This window comes from Sciurus carolinensis, chromosome 9 (genome assembly GCF_902686445.1).
Source record: "Sciurus carolinensis chromosome 9, mSciCar1.2, whole genome shotgun sequence".
Taxonomy (NCBI): domain Eukaryota; kingdom Metazoa; phylum Chordata; class Mammalia; order Rodentia; family Sciuridae; genus Sciurus; species Sciurus carolinensis.
Window position 1 is genome coordinate 84562521 of NC_062221.1, and position 16498 is coordinate 84579018.

General features: G+C 37.8%; 1 protein-coding gene across 6 annotated transcripts in view; it reads left to right on the forward strand.

The window, feature by feature from the left end:
- Cd47 (CD47 molecule) overlaps positions 1-16498 on the forward strand; it is a 50318-nt gene that overhangs the window by 9148 nt on the left and 24672 nt on the right. For all 6 annotated transcript variants that reach the window (XR_007110170.1, XR_007110171.1, XR_007110172.1 and 3 more), the window contains exons 2-3: positions 2408-2755; positions 14010-14099. Coding sequence is in view for 3 of the 6 variants with exons in the window: in XM_047563818.1 (XP_047419774.1) it covers positions 2408-2755; positions 14010-14099 (438 nt within the window). In the remaining 3 variants the exon portion in view is untranslated. The remainder of the gene's footprint in view (positions 1-2407; positions 2756-14009; positions 14100-16498) is intronic.

A 16498-nucleotide genomic window follows, 5' to 3' on the forward strand; every position in this document is an offset into this window, starting at 1 on the left:
CAGATGCAAAATTGATCAATATCCTTATCAGTAAAAAATAATTTTTGGAATATTCTTTTCCACCAGGTAGAAATCATCTGCAAAACGAAATTTATTTGTATCTCTTAGGACACCAATAATGTACGTTGCAATTCGTTTTCAACAACTTCTGAAATTGTAAAAGAGCCCAAAGTTAGTGAAAGACACTGATCCCTATAGAGTCAGATAATTCCAAAGGATCTGATAGACAGTGCTCAGCACTCCACTGAAGGGGGACCCCCAGTAATCTTTCCGTCCATTTCAAAATCTTTTGCATATATTTTGACACTTGCCATCTTTTGTAATTCCCACATCATCACCCTTTTATACACTGGTTTCTCCCCCTCCATCCTTCTCTCTCAGGGGAAATAATTCACAACTCCAAGGTTTTGAAGAATGCAATTCGATGTCCAGGTTTGCCTGGGGCTTCCTAATATTTGGGTGCCTTGAAGCATAGAACTAGAAAGAAGTGAGCTGTGGACACCCACAGGGCTGTTTCAGAGGGCAGGTTCCCAGAAATGTAACAGTTTGGACCAGAGAGGGCCCAGATCATTACATTAAAATGCCATATTGTCTAGTTTTTATTGTGTTGCCCTTTATTTTTATAGCACAGTATTGCTTAGAGAGCATTAGCCTGTATATTTTCTCCTTTGATGTTCCTATAGTTTTATGAAGTTGCCATGAAGTTTGTTTATTTTGTTTTGTGCTAGAGATTGAACCCAGGGCCTTGAGCATGTTTGACAAGTGCTCTGCCACTGAGCTATATCCCCAGTCCCAGTGTTCTTTTTTTTTTTTTTTTTTTTTTTTAAATCTCTCTCTCCATCTACCTTTTTTCTTTTTCTTTTTTTTTTTTTTTTTTTTTTTTTTTTCCTGTGCTTAGGATTGAACTCAGGGTTGCTTTAACACTGAGCTACATCCCCAGCCCTTTTAATGTTTTATTGTGAGACAGAGTCTCACTAAGTTACTTAGGGAGTCACTAAATTTCTGAGGTTGACCTCCAGCTTGCAATCCTTCTGTCTCAGCCTCCCTAGTCTCTGGGATTATAGGCATCCACCACTGAGCCCAGCTTGTTTTTATCCTCTTACTTACGGAGTGAACCAAGGCATAGAAAAGTGAGTTGCTTAAGGTTGCATATCAAAAAATGGGAGACATAGGATTTGTGCTGGGATATTTTATGAACATCATCCAGGTCATATTCAACTCTGCATCCTTATGTTCAGTTTGTTTATTGAATAATAACTATGTTCTTAGAATAATAACATCCTATGCCCATGAATTTTGATTCTAGTTTATATAGATGAAAGACATCTTAAGGACAAACTATATACACTTCATTTATATTCGTTAGTGTTTTGTTGAGGAGAAAGACAACCACTTAGATAAAAGAGTTGATAAGAGGCTGAAGAATTTGAAAGACAACTAGTTTCTCCACATTGTTACACATTTTAGTTGAAGGGTGAGTTCTTGTGTTCTGTCCTAAGCCCCTTTTGTATATTGCAGCTACTGGTAGTTTGTGCCATTAGGAAGAGTTGATGGAATACATCCTGATCGTTAACAGCATCTGCTCTTGGTTTCAACTTTTTTCTTGGTTTTAGAGCGGTGTATAGTTTCTCCAAGAAAGAAAGACCTATAATATACACTTGGAAATTGTTGTTCTGTAGATTCAATGAAATATAGAAGTGGGAAAATGCCATTCAATTGTATCTAATCCTTTGTAAGGCTTGCATATAAAATGTCTATTGCTGTCTAGATTTGCAGTGGGAAAATCATCACAGAGAATGTTTTTTTCTCATTAGTATTCTAAGACTTTCCATCTTTGTGGAAAGATATGATTTGATGTATCCAGTTACTTTGGATATTAAAATACAGTAGAACTGCCCCCCCCCTTTTTCTTTTAGGAATGCAGCATAAAGGTAGAGATAAATTTCATATCAGTTTAGCAAGTTCTATGTAGAAGACACATATACAAGTTGAGAGTGAATATAATATTTGGTTTGGTTTTTCTCCTCAAAATTTTCCCATGGTAAGGACAATATTTTTCTACATATATCAGTAGGCAGAAGTGATTACTTCAAAGCTTTTAAAACCAGATATTATACCTGCATGTTCCAACACAATTGCTGAATTTCTTCCCAAGATGCATGGTAATGTATACTTTGTATTTTTGAGGTTGGATAAAGAAAAGTTACAGTGTTGTCTACCAGCTGTGCAAGTTAATATTGAAATAATTTGCCCTGTTTTTCACTTTTCTGCTCTTCTCTATGGCTGCACTACTTGCTTAAATGAACAGTGGAAGCTTTGCTTCTTATTTTAAGGATTTGTAATGTACCTAAGATTTATGTTATAGAATTCTATAATTAATGAAATCTTTTTCTTTTTTATTTTCCAGGTTCAGCCCAGCTCCTATTTAATAAAACCAAATCGGTAGAATTCACCTTTTGCAATGAAACTGTTGTCATCCCATGTTTCGTTACTAACGTGGGGGCCCAAAACACTAACGAAATGTACGTAAAGTGGAAATTTAAAGGAAAATACATTTTCATCTTTGATGGAGGCCAAAACAATGCCACTACAGACAGTAACTTTTCAAGTGCAAAAATCGCAGTCTCAGAATTACTTAAAGGAGATGCTTCTTTGAAGATGGATAAGGGTGATGCAAAAGTAGGAAACTACACATGTGAAGTAACAGAATTAACCAGAGAAGGTGAAACAGTCATAGAACTCAAGTATCGTGTTGGTAAGTAATATAGTTTGAATATGGTATCTCCCCTTTGAAACTCATGTCACAGCTGGACTGCCTTTGTGACCCTGTCGGGTAGTGGGACTACTAAAAGGTGATTCGGTCATCGAGAGGGATCAAGGCCGTTCTTTAGAGAATGAGCTGTGACAAAGCAAGACCTCCCTTGTTCTTTTTCTCTCAAATACACACTCCTCCCTTCCCATTCTGCCCTTCCATCATGTCATGATGCAACACCAAAGCAGAGCAGATGCCTATACCCATGCTCTTGGACTTCCCAGTCTCAGAAGCATGAAGCCAAATAAAACTCTGTGCCTTATAAATAACCCAATCTCAGGCGTTCTCTTATAACAACTGTAAACGAACTAAAACAGTAAGACCTCTATAATAGCTTCCTCTTTATTTGTCCTGCTACAGCTGATCCTATTAGAAATGGGGCACCATGGGACTAGGAACTCCTTTGAACCAGAAAGCAGGCTATTAATAATGAATGTTGGTGTAATGTTCAGCAGCATTAAGATCATAGCTTCTATCTTATTTGCTCTGTTACTTTCCACAGGAAAACTCATTTACTGATTGTTCATTTATACATTGTGCGCTTCTCAAACTTTGGGTCTGAGGACTGTTCTAATTGGGTGGTCAGTTCTGAGACACCTACTTGGTGCTTTTGTTTACTGCCATCAAAAGTATTTTGTTTCATGTGATTTGTTTTGAGCCTCTTTTCAATTATTAGCCTTTTTTGTTTTGTAACTTTTCACTTATACCAAGTGTTACCAAGACCCAGTTGTGCTCCCTCTACAAAGGAGGAGAATCTGGAAATTAAAGGTCAGGTTATCATGGATGATCCCTTTCCTTATGGTTTTCTGTGCTGAGCCTTACTTTGGTGTTCTTTTCCTTGGCCAAGATGTGGTGGGACAGGGATCCAGCTTTACTGAATTGGGTTCATGTTTGGTCACATCCTAGTTCTGCCCTCTTTGCAATACTGGGCTGGTGAGTTGTGTGAAACCATGAAGTTAGCTGGAATATATAGTCTTTTTACTGTTTCTTGCTGCACTAGCCAATTTCTTCATCCACACACAAGGGGTTTTTAGCTTTACATTTTCAAAGCTCTATTTCACATCACCCAGCATATTGCTGATCTTAGGATTGACCATACTTTGAGAGTCTCTGCTCTAAATGGGATCAGAACAGTTCAATTAGATCAACTAGTGTCCTTCTGTACTTCCACCTTTTACTGTTATGTCTCTTTACCTGACTGGGAATGGGGTGTTTAGTTTGATGAAGTATTTTGACATTGCTCAGGATTGGGAATCAGCGTCTTACTGTTTACTGTGTGATCTTGAGAAGTTGCTTCATTGAGTCCAAGTTGCTTCATCTCTAAAATGGGGATGAAAATAGGTAGATGCTTACTTTTATGTGTTCTCCAGGATCTAATGAAACCTATGTGTTAGAAGTTCTCTGAAAACCAATGTGTCGCAAGTATTACTTGTTTTCCTGGAATGTTCATATTATAAGGTTATCAGGTTACTGAAACTGGTGTGGAATATTGTGAGAGGGATTTGTGTGCAGGAAGAACAGGCAGGGGGTGGCTCAGAGTAGGCAAGAAGATTTTGGAAGGCTTTCATGCTCAGAAATCTTGCTTACCTTGTAACTTTTACTATTGATATTAATGTGGACTAAGGAGATTTCTTTTTAAATGTACACATTTCAGAAGAGAGCTAATTGGTCAAACCCATACATTGTGAGTACCTGGAGGGAGATGGTTGAAATTTTTTGGAGGAATGAAGTGTTTCATGGGAGTGAAAGAACAAGTCCTGGGTGTCAGTAACTGTGGAGGCAAGGTAGATCACTGAGAGGAAAACTGTTAAGAACCAAGACCTAAAAGGTCAGAAGATGGAATAAAGAAGATTGGGAAGGGAATAACAGTATCTGAGATGAAGACAAGTTATATTTTGCATGCTGTTGTTTTTTCTTTGTTTTTAAAATACCATATAAAAACTTATATTAAAATGAGAAATTGTTATTTTTGTTATAGAGAATGTAGAACATTCTGCCAAAGGATTGATACATTTGACTTTGCACTATTTTTCTTTTTTGAAATAATGATTGATTCACAGGAAGAATCACACAGAGAGAGGTGCTGTGTGCCCTTCTTCCACTCTCCCCTAAAGGTACCATCTTGTGTGTGGCACCATATCAAAAGCAGGAAGTTCACAACCATACTGTGTGTGTGAGTGATTCTCTGTCATTTCTGCACATGGTACTTGTGTAACTACCACACTAGTCAGAATTAGAGAGCTATCCCATCAACACAAATTGCTTCCTTATCTAACCCTTCATAGTCACACCCCCACCTCCATTACCCCTAACCTGACAAGCACTAATTGGTCAGTGTTATATAAATGCAATCATATGATAGAAGACCTTCCAGTATTTTGGCTTCGATCCCTTAGTGCAGTACCCTTGAGATCTATCCACGTTGTTGCAAATATCAGTGCCTAGGTTCTTTTGTTGCTTTGTTTTGGTCTTTTGGTTTATTTTTATTTGCTCACTTTTTTTTTTTTTTAACTGAGTGGTATTCAGTGGTGTGGATTTATCATAACTTGTCTAGCCATTCAACTATTGCAGGACATTTGGTTACTTCCAGGTGTGAGTTATCACAAATGAAACTGCTGTGAACTGTTGTGTACAGGTTCTTGTTTAGATATATATTTAGTTTCTCTGATCCATTTCAGGAAGTAGGATTACTGGGTTGTATGGTAAGTGTATGCTTCATTTCCCAGAATGGCTAATCCATTTTACATTCTCATCAGCAACACAAGTGATCTAGTTTCTCCACATCTTAGCCATGATTTGGTTCCACTGTTGTGCCACTGTTTTTAATTTGAAAAATAAAATGTTCCTCTGCACCAAAAGGTTCAATAGGGCAGGACTCTTGCTGGGAAATACACATTTGTTGTAATAATGACACCCATCATGTAGGCTTCGGGAATTTAGGCATTAGAAACTATTTTTACTGCATTGTACTTTTTTTTTTTTTTTTTTTTTTTTTTTTGCAAAAATAGGTATATGTGAGGAATAGGAATTACTCAATGCGAATTGAATTCTACTTCATAGAATGCAGGTAATGGAAACCATTCAGTGCACCCTTCTCTGGAGCATGAGAGTCAAGTGTACATGAACACAGTCTATGAGACATGACTTCGTAGACCTCTGGTGCTAGTGGACAGTATAGCACTATGGAGGGAGCACAGTTCTTGAATTTAGAAAGCTGTTTTTCTGTAGTTCATCATTTTCTAGCTTACAAAACTCAGATAAGAAGTTCAACCTATCTACCCCTCAGTTTTTTATCAGTACAGTGAGAATGCCATCTCAATTACAGGAATGTTTGTCATAAATAATCTCTCTCTTCCTTAACAAAGACTTGAGTGCCTACTATGTGACAGTGTGCTAGACATGGTGGATTCAGTGATGAATAAAATGTTACTACATCAAGGAAGAAGCACAAAATGACCTGGCACTTATTTATTTATTTATTTATTTATTTGAGCACCTACTAGATACCTCATGTGTATATAATACACATATGGTACTATATGTTGGTACTATATGTCATGCCCTGTGTTCTTCTAAAGAACTCTAGAACACAGATGCAGGTCTCACCACTTAGTACATGAGAGACTCAAGGTACTTGTTCAAGGTCAGAGTCACTGCCAGAATTGTAGCCTGCATCTCTCTGGCTTTAAAACAACCATAGTGTATACACATTTCCTTTGTGAAAATATCTTATAAGTAACTGAAATACTAAACGTAAATAATAGTACTTATAAAATTAATTATTAATAATATTTCTATTTCAGGAAGAATGGTAGAATGAGACAGAGATTATTACCTTATATACATGTATTAAAAACTTTTTAAAAGAAGGAGAAAAAATAATATTTCTCTTTCAATTTATAATACAAAAAACATTGAGAGCTTAAATTTTATTTTACTCTGTGTAAACTATTAAGATTTTGTTTAAAAAAAAAAAAAGGTCAATTCACGGGCTGGGAGGTGTAGCTCGGTGGTAGACACCTTGCCTAGCATGTGCGAGGCCCTGGGTTTGCTCCTCAGCAACCCCTCAAAAAAGTCAGTCCAAGTTCAGCAGAGTTGCCAATTCCATCATTTGTCAACATGATATACATTTTCTTTGTAACGACAAAGGCACCATAAGGTCCTCCTATTAGTTTTCTAGTGCTATGCAGTACATAACCACAGACTTAGAAACTTAAAACAATACACATGTATTAATTCACAGTCTTTTTTATCGTTTGTTCTATTTAGTTATACATGACAGCAGAATGGCAGAATGCATTTTGATTCATAGTACACAAATGGAATACAACTTTTCATTTCTGTGGTTGTTCACAATGTAGAGTCACACCATGTGTGCAGCCATACATGTACATAGGGTAATGATGTGATGTTTGTCTCATTCCACCATCTTTCCTTTCACCTGCCCACTCCCCTTCCCTCATTTCCTTCTACATAATCCAAGATTTCTCCATTCTTCCCTTACCCCCAGCCCCCTCCCGTTATGCATCAGCATCTACTTATCAGAGAAAATATTCAGCCTTTGGTTCTTTGGGATTGGCTTATTTCACTTAGCATGATATTCTCCAGCTCCATCCATTTACCTGCAAATACCATAATTTTATTCTTCTTTATGACTGTTTAATATTCCATTATGTACATATACCTCAGTTTCTTTATCCATTCATTTATTGAAGGGCATCTAGGTTGGTTCCACAATCTAGCTATTGTGAATTGAGCTACTGTAACATTGATGTAGCTGCGTCACTGTAGTACGCTGATTTTAAGTCCTTGGATTAAACCGAGGAGTGGGATAACTGGGTCAAATGGTGGGTCCATTCCAAGTTTTCTGAGGAATCTCCATACTGCTTTCCAGAGTGGCTACACTAATTTGCAGTCCCACCAGCAATGTATGAGTGTACCTTTTTCCCCATGTCCTCACCAACACCTGCTGTTGCTTGTATTCCTGATAATTGCCATTCAAATTGAAGTGAGATGAAATCTAGGATAGTTTTGATTTGCATTTCTCTAATTGCTAGAGATGTCGAACCTTTTTTCATATATTCGTTGATCAGTTGTCTATCTTCTTCTGTAAAGTGTCTGCTCAGTTCCTTAGCTCATTTATTGATTTGGTTATTTGTATTTTCTGCTCAAAATTCTACAAAACTAAAATTAAAATGTTGGCCAAGTTGTGTTCTTTTTTTTTCCCACAGTTTTTATTGGTGCATTATAGTTGTACATATTGATGGAATTTGTTACATATTCCTCCGTGTGCACAATGTAACAATATAATTTGGCCAACATCATTCTCCAATACTTCCCCCTTCCCTCCCTGCCTCTCAGTTCTGGTCCCTTTCCTCTACTCATCTCCCTTTGATTTCTATGAGATCCGCCCCCACCTTCCTTTTCCTTTTTCCTCTCTAGCTTCCACTTATGAGAGAAACACATATGACCCTTGACCTTCTGAGTTTGACCTATTTTGCTTAACATGGCCTCTAGTTCCATCCATTTTCCTGCAAATGACATAATTTCATTTTTTATTTATGGCTGAGTAAAATTCCATTTTGTAAATATACTACTACATTTTCTTTATCTATTTATCTGTTCATAGACACATAGTTTGGCTATTGTGAATTGTGCTGTTGTAACATGGGTAGGCATGTATCACTGTAGAAGATGACTTTAATTCTTAAGGATAAATAGTGAAGAGTGGCATAGCAGGGTCATACGGTAGTTCCTTGCCTAGCCTTTTCAGGGACCATACTGATTTCCATTTATAGTCCCACCAATGTAAAAGAGTTTTGTTTTTTTTTTCCTCACATCCTTTCCAACATTTATTGTATTCTTGATGGCTGCCATTCTGACTGGGATGAGATGAAATCTCATGTAGTTTTGATTTGCATTTCCCTGATTGCTAATGATGTTGAACATTTTTCACGTATTTGTTGGCCATTTGTATTTTTTCTTTTGAGAAGTATCTGTTTTGCCCGTTTATCAATTGGGTTATTTGATTTTTTTGATGTGAAGTTAATTTGAGCTCTTTAGATATTCAAGATATTAATCCTCTGTCAAAAGAGTAGCTAGCCAAGATTTTTTTCCTATTCAGCAGGTTCTCTTCACATTCCTAATTGCTTCCTTTGTTGTACATAAGTTTTTAAATTTGATGCTATCTTATTTATTAATTCTTGGCATTATTTCCTGAGCTTTTGAGGTACTATTAAGAAAGTCATTGCCTGTGCCTAAATGCTAGAGTATTGACCCTACATTTTCTTGTAGGAGTTGCATAGATTCTAGTCTAATTTCTAGGTATTCGTTCCATTTTGAGTTGACTTTTGTGAAGGGTGAAGGATAAGGGTCTAGTTTCATTCTTATACAAATGGGTAGCAAGTTTTCCCAATGCCATTTGTTTAAAAAGCTATCTTTCTCCAGTATATGTTTTTGGCACCTTTGTCAAGGATCAGATGACTGTGTCTCTGTGAGTTTGTCTCTGTGTCTTCTATTTTGTGCCATTGGTCTATGTGTCTGTTTTTATGCCAGTATCATGCGGTTTTTGGTACCATAGCTCTGTAGTACAATTTGAAATCACATATTTTGGTGCATCCAACGTAGCTCCTTTGGCTTAAAATTATTTTGGCTATTCTAGGTCTTTTATTCTTCCAAATGAATTGTAGGACTTTTTTTTTCTTTTTTTTTTCTAGTTCTGTGAAGAGTGTCATTGATCCAAGTTGTGTTTTTCTCTGGAGTTTGAGGCCTGTTTCAAACTCACATAATTGTGGCAGAATTCAGTTTCTTCTCATTGCAGGGCTGAGGTCCCTGCTTCTTTAATGGATATTCACCAGGGACTTCTCCCACCTCCTGGAAGTCAGTCCCATTCTCTGCCACATATGTCCTTGCATACTTAAAAACAGAGAAGGAGACTCTTCCTCTTGTCAGATCCCTCTCAAATGCTGAATTACTGTTCCAAGAAAATTCAAGAATCTTTAAGGAATCACTTGATAAAGCCAGCCTTCTATTCCTCAAGGATAATCTCCTTAATGTCAACTGATTAGGGACCTTAATTACATCAGCAAATTCCCTCTTCCAGGTGACATAACATACTTATGGAAATGAACATGTTTACAGTCTTACAAGAAGAAGCAAGCATGCAGGTGTGGATGTCAGGGGTTTGGGAGGCCACCTTAGAATTCTGGGTTTGACCAAATAACTGAGAACTATTGCTCAGCCACGTTGACACATCAAAAATAAAATCCATATAGTTCTGAAATATCCAGTAAAAATCTGGTTTGAATTTTGGTGTTTTAAATTTTATTATGATCTTCTTTTGTGGGAACTGGTGTTCTCTCTGTTTGTGGAGGTTTGCGTTATGTATTTGAAGGAGAGACACAGTTAATCAGAGCGGTCCCTCCACCTTCTCAATGTTCTCATTTTTGAACACAAGATTAGGAAAAGTGAGGTCCTGGGTTTTAAAAATACTAGGCATACAAGCAAAAGTTAGATGCTCATCCCAGACCACGTCCTCTAATACCATTTCTTTGCCTTTCCGCTGGTAGAAAGTTCTTTTTACTGGGAGCCACTCCTCCTGAGCAGGAATGGGAGCTTGGGGGAGGGTGATGGACAGAGATGTCAGCCACAGCTTGGGCAGAATAAGAGCGTGAATGCCCTTGGATTATCTTTTGTAATCACAAGACAGAAAGATATCTGATACTGTTCTTAGTTCATTTTATGCTTAATTTATTTTCTTAGTGCCGTAGAAATTCAGAGCTGAAAGCGATCTTAGAGAAGTATCTTGTCTCATTCTCCCTTTGGGGAAAAAGATCATCTGACAGTAGTACCATAACAAATCAATAACTTAATGGACATATAAGTGGTTTTATATAAAACATTGTTTTTCCCCGTTTCTTAATTGGTTCTTAAACGTCCAATTCAGTGATTCTCAGGTTTTTTTACCACAATAAATTAGAAAGGTAGCACATTCATGTCAGTGACTGAAGCTAAACTCCAGCAGAAATCTGCAGAAGTGATTTTAAGCTGAGAATCATGAGCATCCCCAAACTTCTCATACTTATTATCAGGGAACATGTGAAAATCTTGGGGTGGCAGAAGGGATATCATGTATGAGGCTGAATAACCTTCTAGGTGATTCTGATGAGCTCCAGTTGAGTCACTTAGTAGTAGCTTTTGTTCTATAATCTCTGTCATCAAATTGCTCTCTTATTTTTCTCACTATTTCTGCATAGAATCTTGGAGTCATTGAAGAATCGTCTAGTCTGTCTCACCATCTGATTCACAGGTTACTTCTGTTCCATGCGGGCAGTCGGCCATTCTGACTTGTTACCTGGAGCTGTGGCATGAGGAGGCACTGTTGCTTGCTAAAGGTCTTGGGCCCTGATCATGCAGTTCCAGTTCTCCCTTAAGTCAGGCTAGAACGTGGTCCCTTGTAAGTTCTCACTCACTGCGAAGGCTATGTCATTTCTCCCAGGTTTATTCTTGCCTGGGCTTAAAATCCCTGATTTCCTGATTCTTTTCATCATTGCTGACGGTTTCAGGATCCCCATTCTAGTCACCTCCCTTTGGAGCAGTTCTGTGACATCTTTAAATGTGATAAGGAAAACTGAACTCGGGATGGGGTTTGTTGGTCATGGCCAACAAGAGTGACCACTGCCATAGATTTCAGACAGGTCCAGCTTCTCCGGGATACATTCTCCACATGACTGCCAAAGGAGATTTTAAATGAGATCATTTTTCTTCTGTATTTGTACCTTCCAGCCACTTGTCATTGCTCTCTGAATAACATACAAACTCCTTTAACAAACTGTTAAGACCCAGCATGATCTTGCCCCCAAGCCCTTTGAATCTGATCTTCTATCACTAAATTCCATCATGTGGCTCCTTGCCTTGCTGTTCCTTTGGCATCTCCTCTTCCCTGTCCTCACACGGCAGGCTCCTCCCCACCCGAGGCTCAGTTCCAGGTCCTCCCCTTGGGGGCCTTTTTGTACTGCCTCCAAGAGTCTGTCTTCCACTCGTCCCCCCTCCTCAAGCTCAGAACTCCTGCATCTTTTACTGTTGGACCTTTAAGAGCCTAGAAGAAGGGGTGCCGTGGTGGGCTTCCAACAAATGCTGCTGTGGAATAAGTGACTAATTAGTAGTTGAACAGGGCTGAATGCACCTCTTATTTTTATTAATAGAGATCTGTTAATAGATCCTCAGATTGTGGGTAGGGGCAGGGAACAGCGGGGAATGAGTGTTTTATTATCAGCTCACCCTGCACAGCAACTGGTTATATCTGAAGGTAGAGCCAGCAGGATTTGCTGCCCAGCTAGATGTGGGTATGAGAGAAACCAAGGAGTCATGTAAAACTCAAGATTATGCACCTGTGCATCTGAAGAAATGGAGTTATCACCACTGAAATGAGGAAAATAGAGAGGGGAGGTTGGGTGTGTGAGGGGGCCATCAGGGTGAGTTTGGGACATGGATAGGTCAGATGCTTATAATCCTTAATTTCACTGTGCGTTAGTCTCCTCAACTTTAAGTGAGAGTTAATAATTTCTCATGATAGTTTTAAGTATTTAAATAGTTAATGTACATAACTCAAGGTAAAATAATAGAGAAAGTCAGTTAAGAAAAGTAAATTGTTTAAGCATAGTTATTAGATCATAGAGCTTTTACAAAATCCTCTGGGCATTAGATATGAAAACCTAAGCATAGTGCACAAAATTTTTTCCCAGTAGGATTTTATGCTGTATTGAAGTGTGTTTTCTTTGGTATAGGATGATGTTCAGTTATACAGTTGGAAATTAGGCTATTGACTCAGTATCTAAAAACATCTCTCCTGGTATTTTTCTGCAACCAAGGAGCATCAAAAAATTATATTCCATTCACTCACTAAACTGTCTTGTAACATTCAACAGCAAATGTGTTGAGTATCTAATATGGATAGGAGAATATGCTAGATTCTGAAAAGCTTATAGGACCAAGATAAAATTTATAATGTCGTTACATTCCCAGGATTAATGTAAGCATTTTATCATGGTCTAACATTATAAGCTTAATAGAAGTACATGGCTATCATTGTGGAGTGAAAACCCATGAAGTTCCTCACATGCTGATACTGAGGGCAGAAGAATGGAGGATTTGAATACATATATTGATCTCACAGGAATGCCAGCACTTGCTGGGGACTGTATTGAAAAGGGTTCTTCCACCCTGTACCGGTAAACTTTGAAATGCTTTATTTCTACTTGGCTTTATTGTTATAGAAGAAATCTCATAGCTAAATTACAGTTTTAAGGGTTTATGAGATGCAGTTAAACTTAATTTTTTAAAAGTTCTCAACAAATTTTATTTGAAGTCTTAATATCTCAATTCCCTTTATATAGGATGTGTGGATACATTTTCACCATGTAAGTAACATGTGACCCACTTAATAACAGCTTCCTTAATAACCAGAGCTTCTCGTGTTTATGTGTAAATGATCCTTTTGAAATCTAATTATTATGAATGAGGCTTCTATTCCACAGTCAGTTTGAGGAAAGACAGGGCTCACCTGTCTTGTCTTACTCACACTAAGGGGAGGGACATAGTGGTAGAGCGAGCTCCCTCACCTGGGTCCCCTGAGCCGGTCCGTACAGGAGCACTTCACTGATGCTTGAAGGTAAATCTAGGCTCCTCATGCATACGGGTATCCAACACGTGAGAGTGGTAGTTAACGTTAGCTGAGCACTTGGTAAGTCCACCCACTGCTTTAAGCCCTTCATCTGTGTTAACTTTGTTAATGGTCACAGGTAACAGCAGTCCTTCAAGTGGTAGGCCCTGTCATACCTGTGTAACAGTCAAGGATGCTGAACAGAGGCTTTGGGATGTTGTCTCAGATTGTCAGAGTTGGGTTTCAAACCCCGGCAGCGGCGTGGCCCAGAGCTCTGTGCTCAGCTGCTGTGCTGGGCTGCCTCCTTCCATAGAGCTCAGGCTGGGAGAAGTGTGGAGAGAGACACTCAGACAGCTGTGGCTTTTGTTTACTTAACAAAATCTGTTTTACAAATTTGTTTCTCATATGTGTATGAATTAAGGTCATAGTTGGTTATTTTTATTGTCCCTCTACATAAGATATATTTGAGACTGCTAGTGAGATTTAAAGTAATTATAATAAAGATTAATTGTCATTTTTTGTTTTCTTTCTTCTCAGTGTCATGGTTTTCTCCAAATGAAAATATTCTCGTTGTTATTTTCCCAATTTTGGCTATACTTCTGTTCTGGGGACAATTTGGCATTTTAAGTAAGTATTTATTTCTATTTTTTTTTTTTTAATGCTTTGGTGAAGAAATTGTTATTTCTAGGAGGTTATACTAGTAAAATATTTTGTTGAAGTTGTATTAGGTAGAGTGTTATTTGAGTAATGAAAGTAATGTGGCTTCAATACTAACAATCTCCTTGAAGTATATATTGTCCCCCATATTTTGCTACAGGTCACCTTTAATCCTTAAAAAGGTGGATTTTTTAAATTAGTTGTTGTTTTCTACATCTTTAAAGAATGAATAGTAGGACTACTAGTAATAGCAGCACCTTAAGTCATGTAGCATTTTTATATTTACATACATTTTATTTGATGAACAGATGGTCACAGACCACATTAGTGTTAAGACAGCATGATGTGATCCTCTGGAGCATTAGGATTCCCCTCTCCTCATTTTCCCAGTTTGAACTTCTCTGTAGACACGTGCTCACCCATGGAGAAGTCCCACTGAACCATGTTTTATCATCTTCAATGTGCAGCTTTGTAGCCCTTAAGGAAGCGGCCATGGGAGAGTTGTGTTCTTTGATCTTGCTTTGCTGTGATAGTCATGTAACCAAACCTCAGGGCAAATCTTAATGCTGTGTCAGATTGAGCATCAACAGTATAGTACTTCCATTACAAGGTAAATAGGTTATCTGCATTATGGTTAACATTCACACTCAACCATAGGGCCATACCTGCTTGGTAAAGAAAATTTACTACATTAATGGATTTCTGAGGTGATGTTCTAAACTTATTTTTGACTTTGAAGATGTAAGATTCCTACTCTCCCTATAGCACTGAATAGTTATTGAAGACCAATAAGCATCTATACAGAAGGAGTAAATAATGCTGATTTAGTTTATCCTGTGACTTTTAGAAAAGTGAAATGCAGTAAAATGTTGCAGTGGATTAGCCTATTGTATCTGTTATGAATTTTACTTTTCCTCAAAAGTTTAAGCTGTGTGTATCCTCAGTGATATGTAAAAATGTTAAGAGAGATGACTGATAATATATTTTAAGAGCTTTACTCATTGTATAACCCTCGGAAATGCTAGTGGTTTCAGAGATGTTCTCAACTTTTTTGTCTAAAAGAAAAAAAGAGGGGAACAAAGGACTGACAGTGCCAACTGTCAAGACAGCTCACAACTCTTACCTTGAAAAGGTGTCTAGACCTCTTTTGGAAATTATCTTAGAATTTCAATAAAGCCTTCAAAAAAAACTGGTACAGCATCAGGACCTATTCTGTCCTCCATGTTGTTAGGGAAAGCATGCAGTCATATTGGCAGACCGAGCTTTAAGGGCCAAGTCATATGATTTGGGCAGGGAAAAACAAAAACTTTTTATGATTATAAAATTATTTCACATTAGTGTGATTTGTTGAGTTTGGATTCATGAAGAAGTTTGCTGATCATGGTGTTATCCTTAGTGAAATTACATTTAGTGGAATGAAGCAGAGGTAAATTCGTTCAACTAAATTTTACAAAGTAAACTTTACTTTTTTTGTTGTTGTTCTGACTTTAAAAAGTAATACAGTGTCCATGGGGGACTGGTTCTAGGACACCCCCCCACTCTGCCACACCCTGCACCAGATACCAAAATCAACTGATGCTCACCTGCTTTATAAAATGTCATCGCATTTGCATTTAACCCACACACATCCTCCTGTGTGCTTGTCAATCATCTCTAGATCACTAGGTTGCTTATAGTACGACGTAAATGCTACATAAATAGTGGATATGCTATTTATTTAGGGAATGATAAGGAAAAGTCTGTACATATTCAAGGCAGATATAATTTTTTTTTAACATTTCAGGTTCACAGTGTTCCACATTAACAGATGTGGAGGGCTGGCTGTACACATCACCTTAGAACACCTTGTAGAATATAGGAAGTTATAGGAAAAAGCAAAAGTCATCTGCACGTCACAAACCTAAAAATAAGCTATTGGTGTGTCCTAGAAAATTTCCTGTTTCCCTGTCTTTGTTTTTTGTTTGTTTGTTTTAATTTAGATTCATTGTACACAAATGGGGTACCAACTTAGGTTTCTCTGGTTGTACGCAAAGTAGAGTCACACCGTTTGTGTAATCATACGGGTACATAGGGTAATGATGTTTGTCTCATTCTGTTATCGTCTTTGTTTTTTTGTTATCTTTGTTTTAAAAATGGAAACCATGCCGGGCGTGGTGGCACATGCCTGTAATGCCAGCAGCTCAGGAGGCCAAGACAGGAGGATCTCAAGTTAAAGCCGGCCTCAGCAACTCAGTGAGACCCTGTCTCCAAATAAAATACAAAATAGGACTGGAGATGTGGCTCATTAGTCGAGTGCTCCTGAGTTCAATCCCCAGTACCAAAAAACAAAAAAGCAAAAAACATGGAAACTATGAATGGGCTCATGCTGT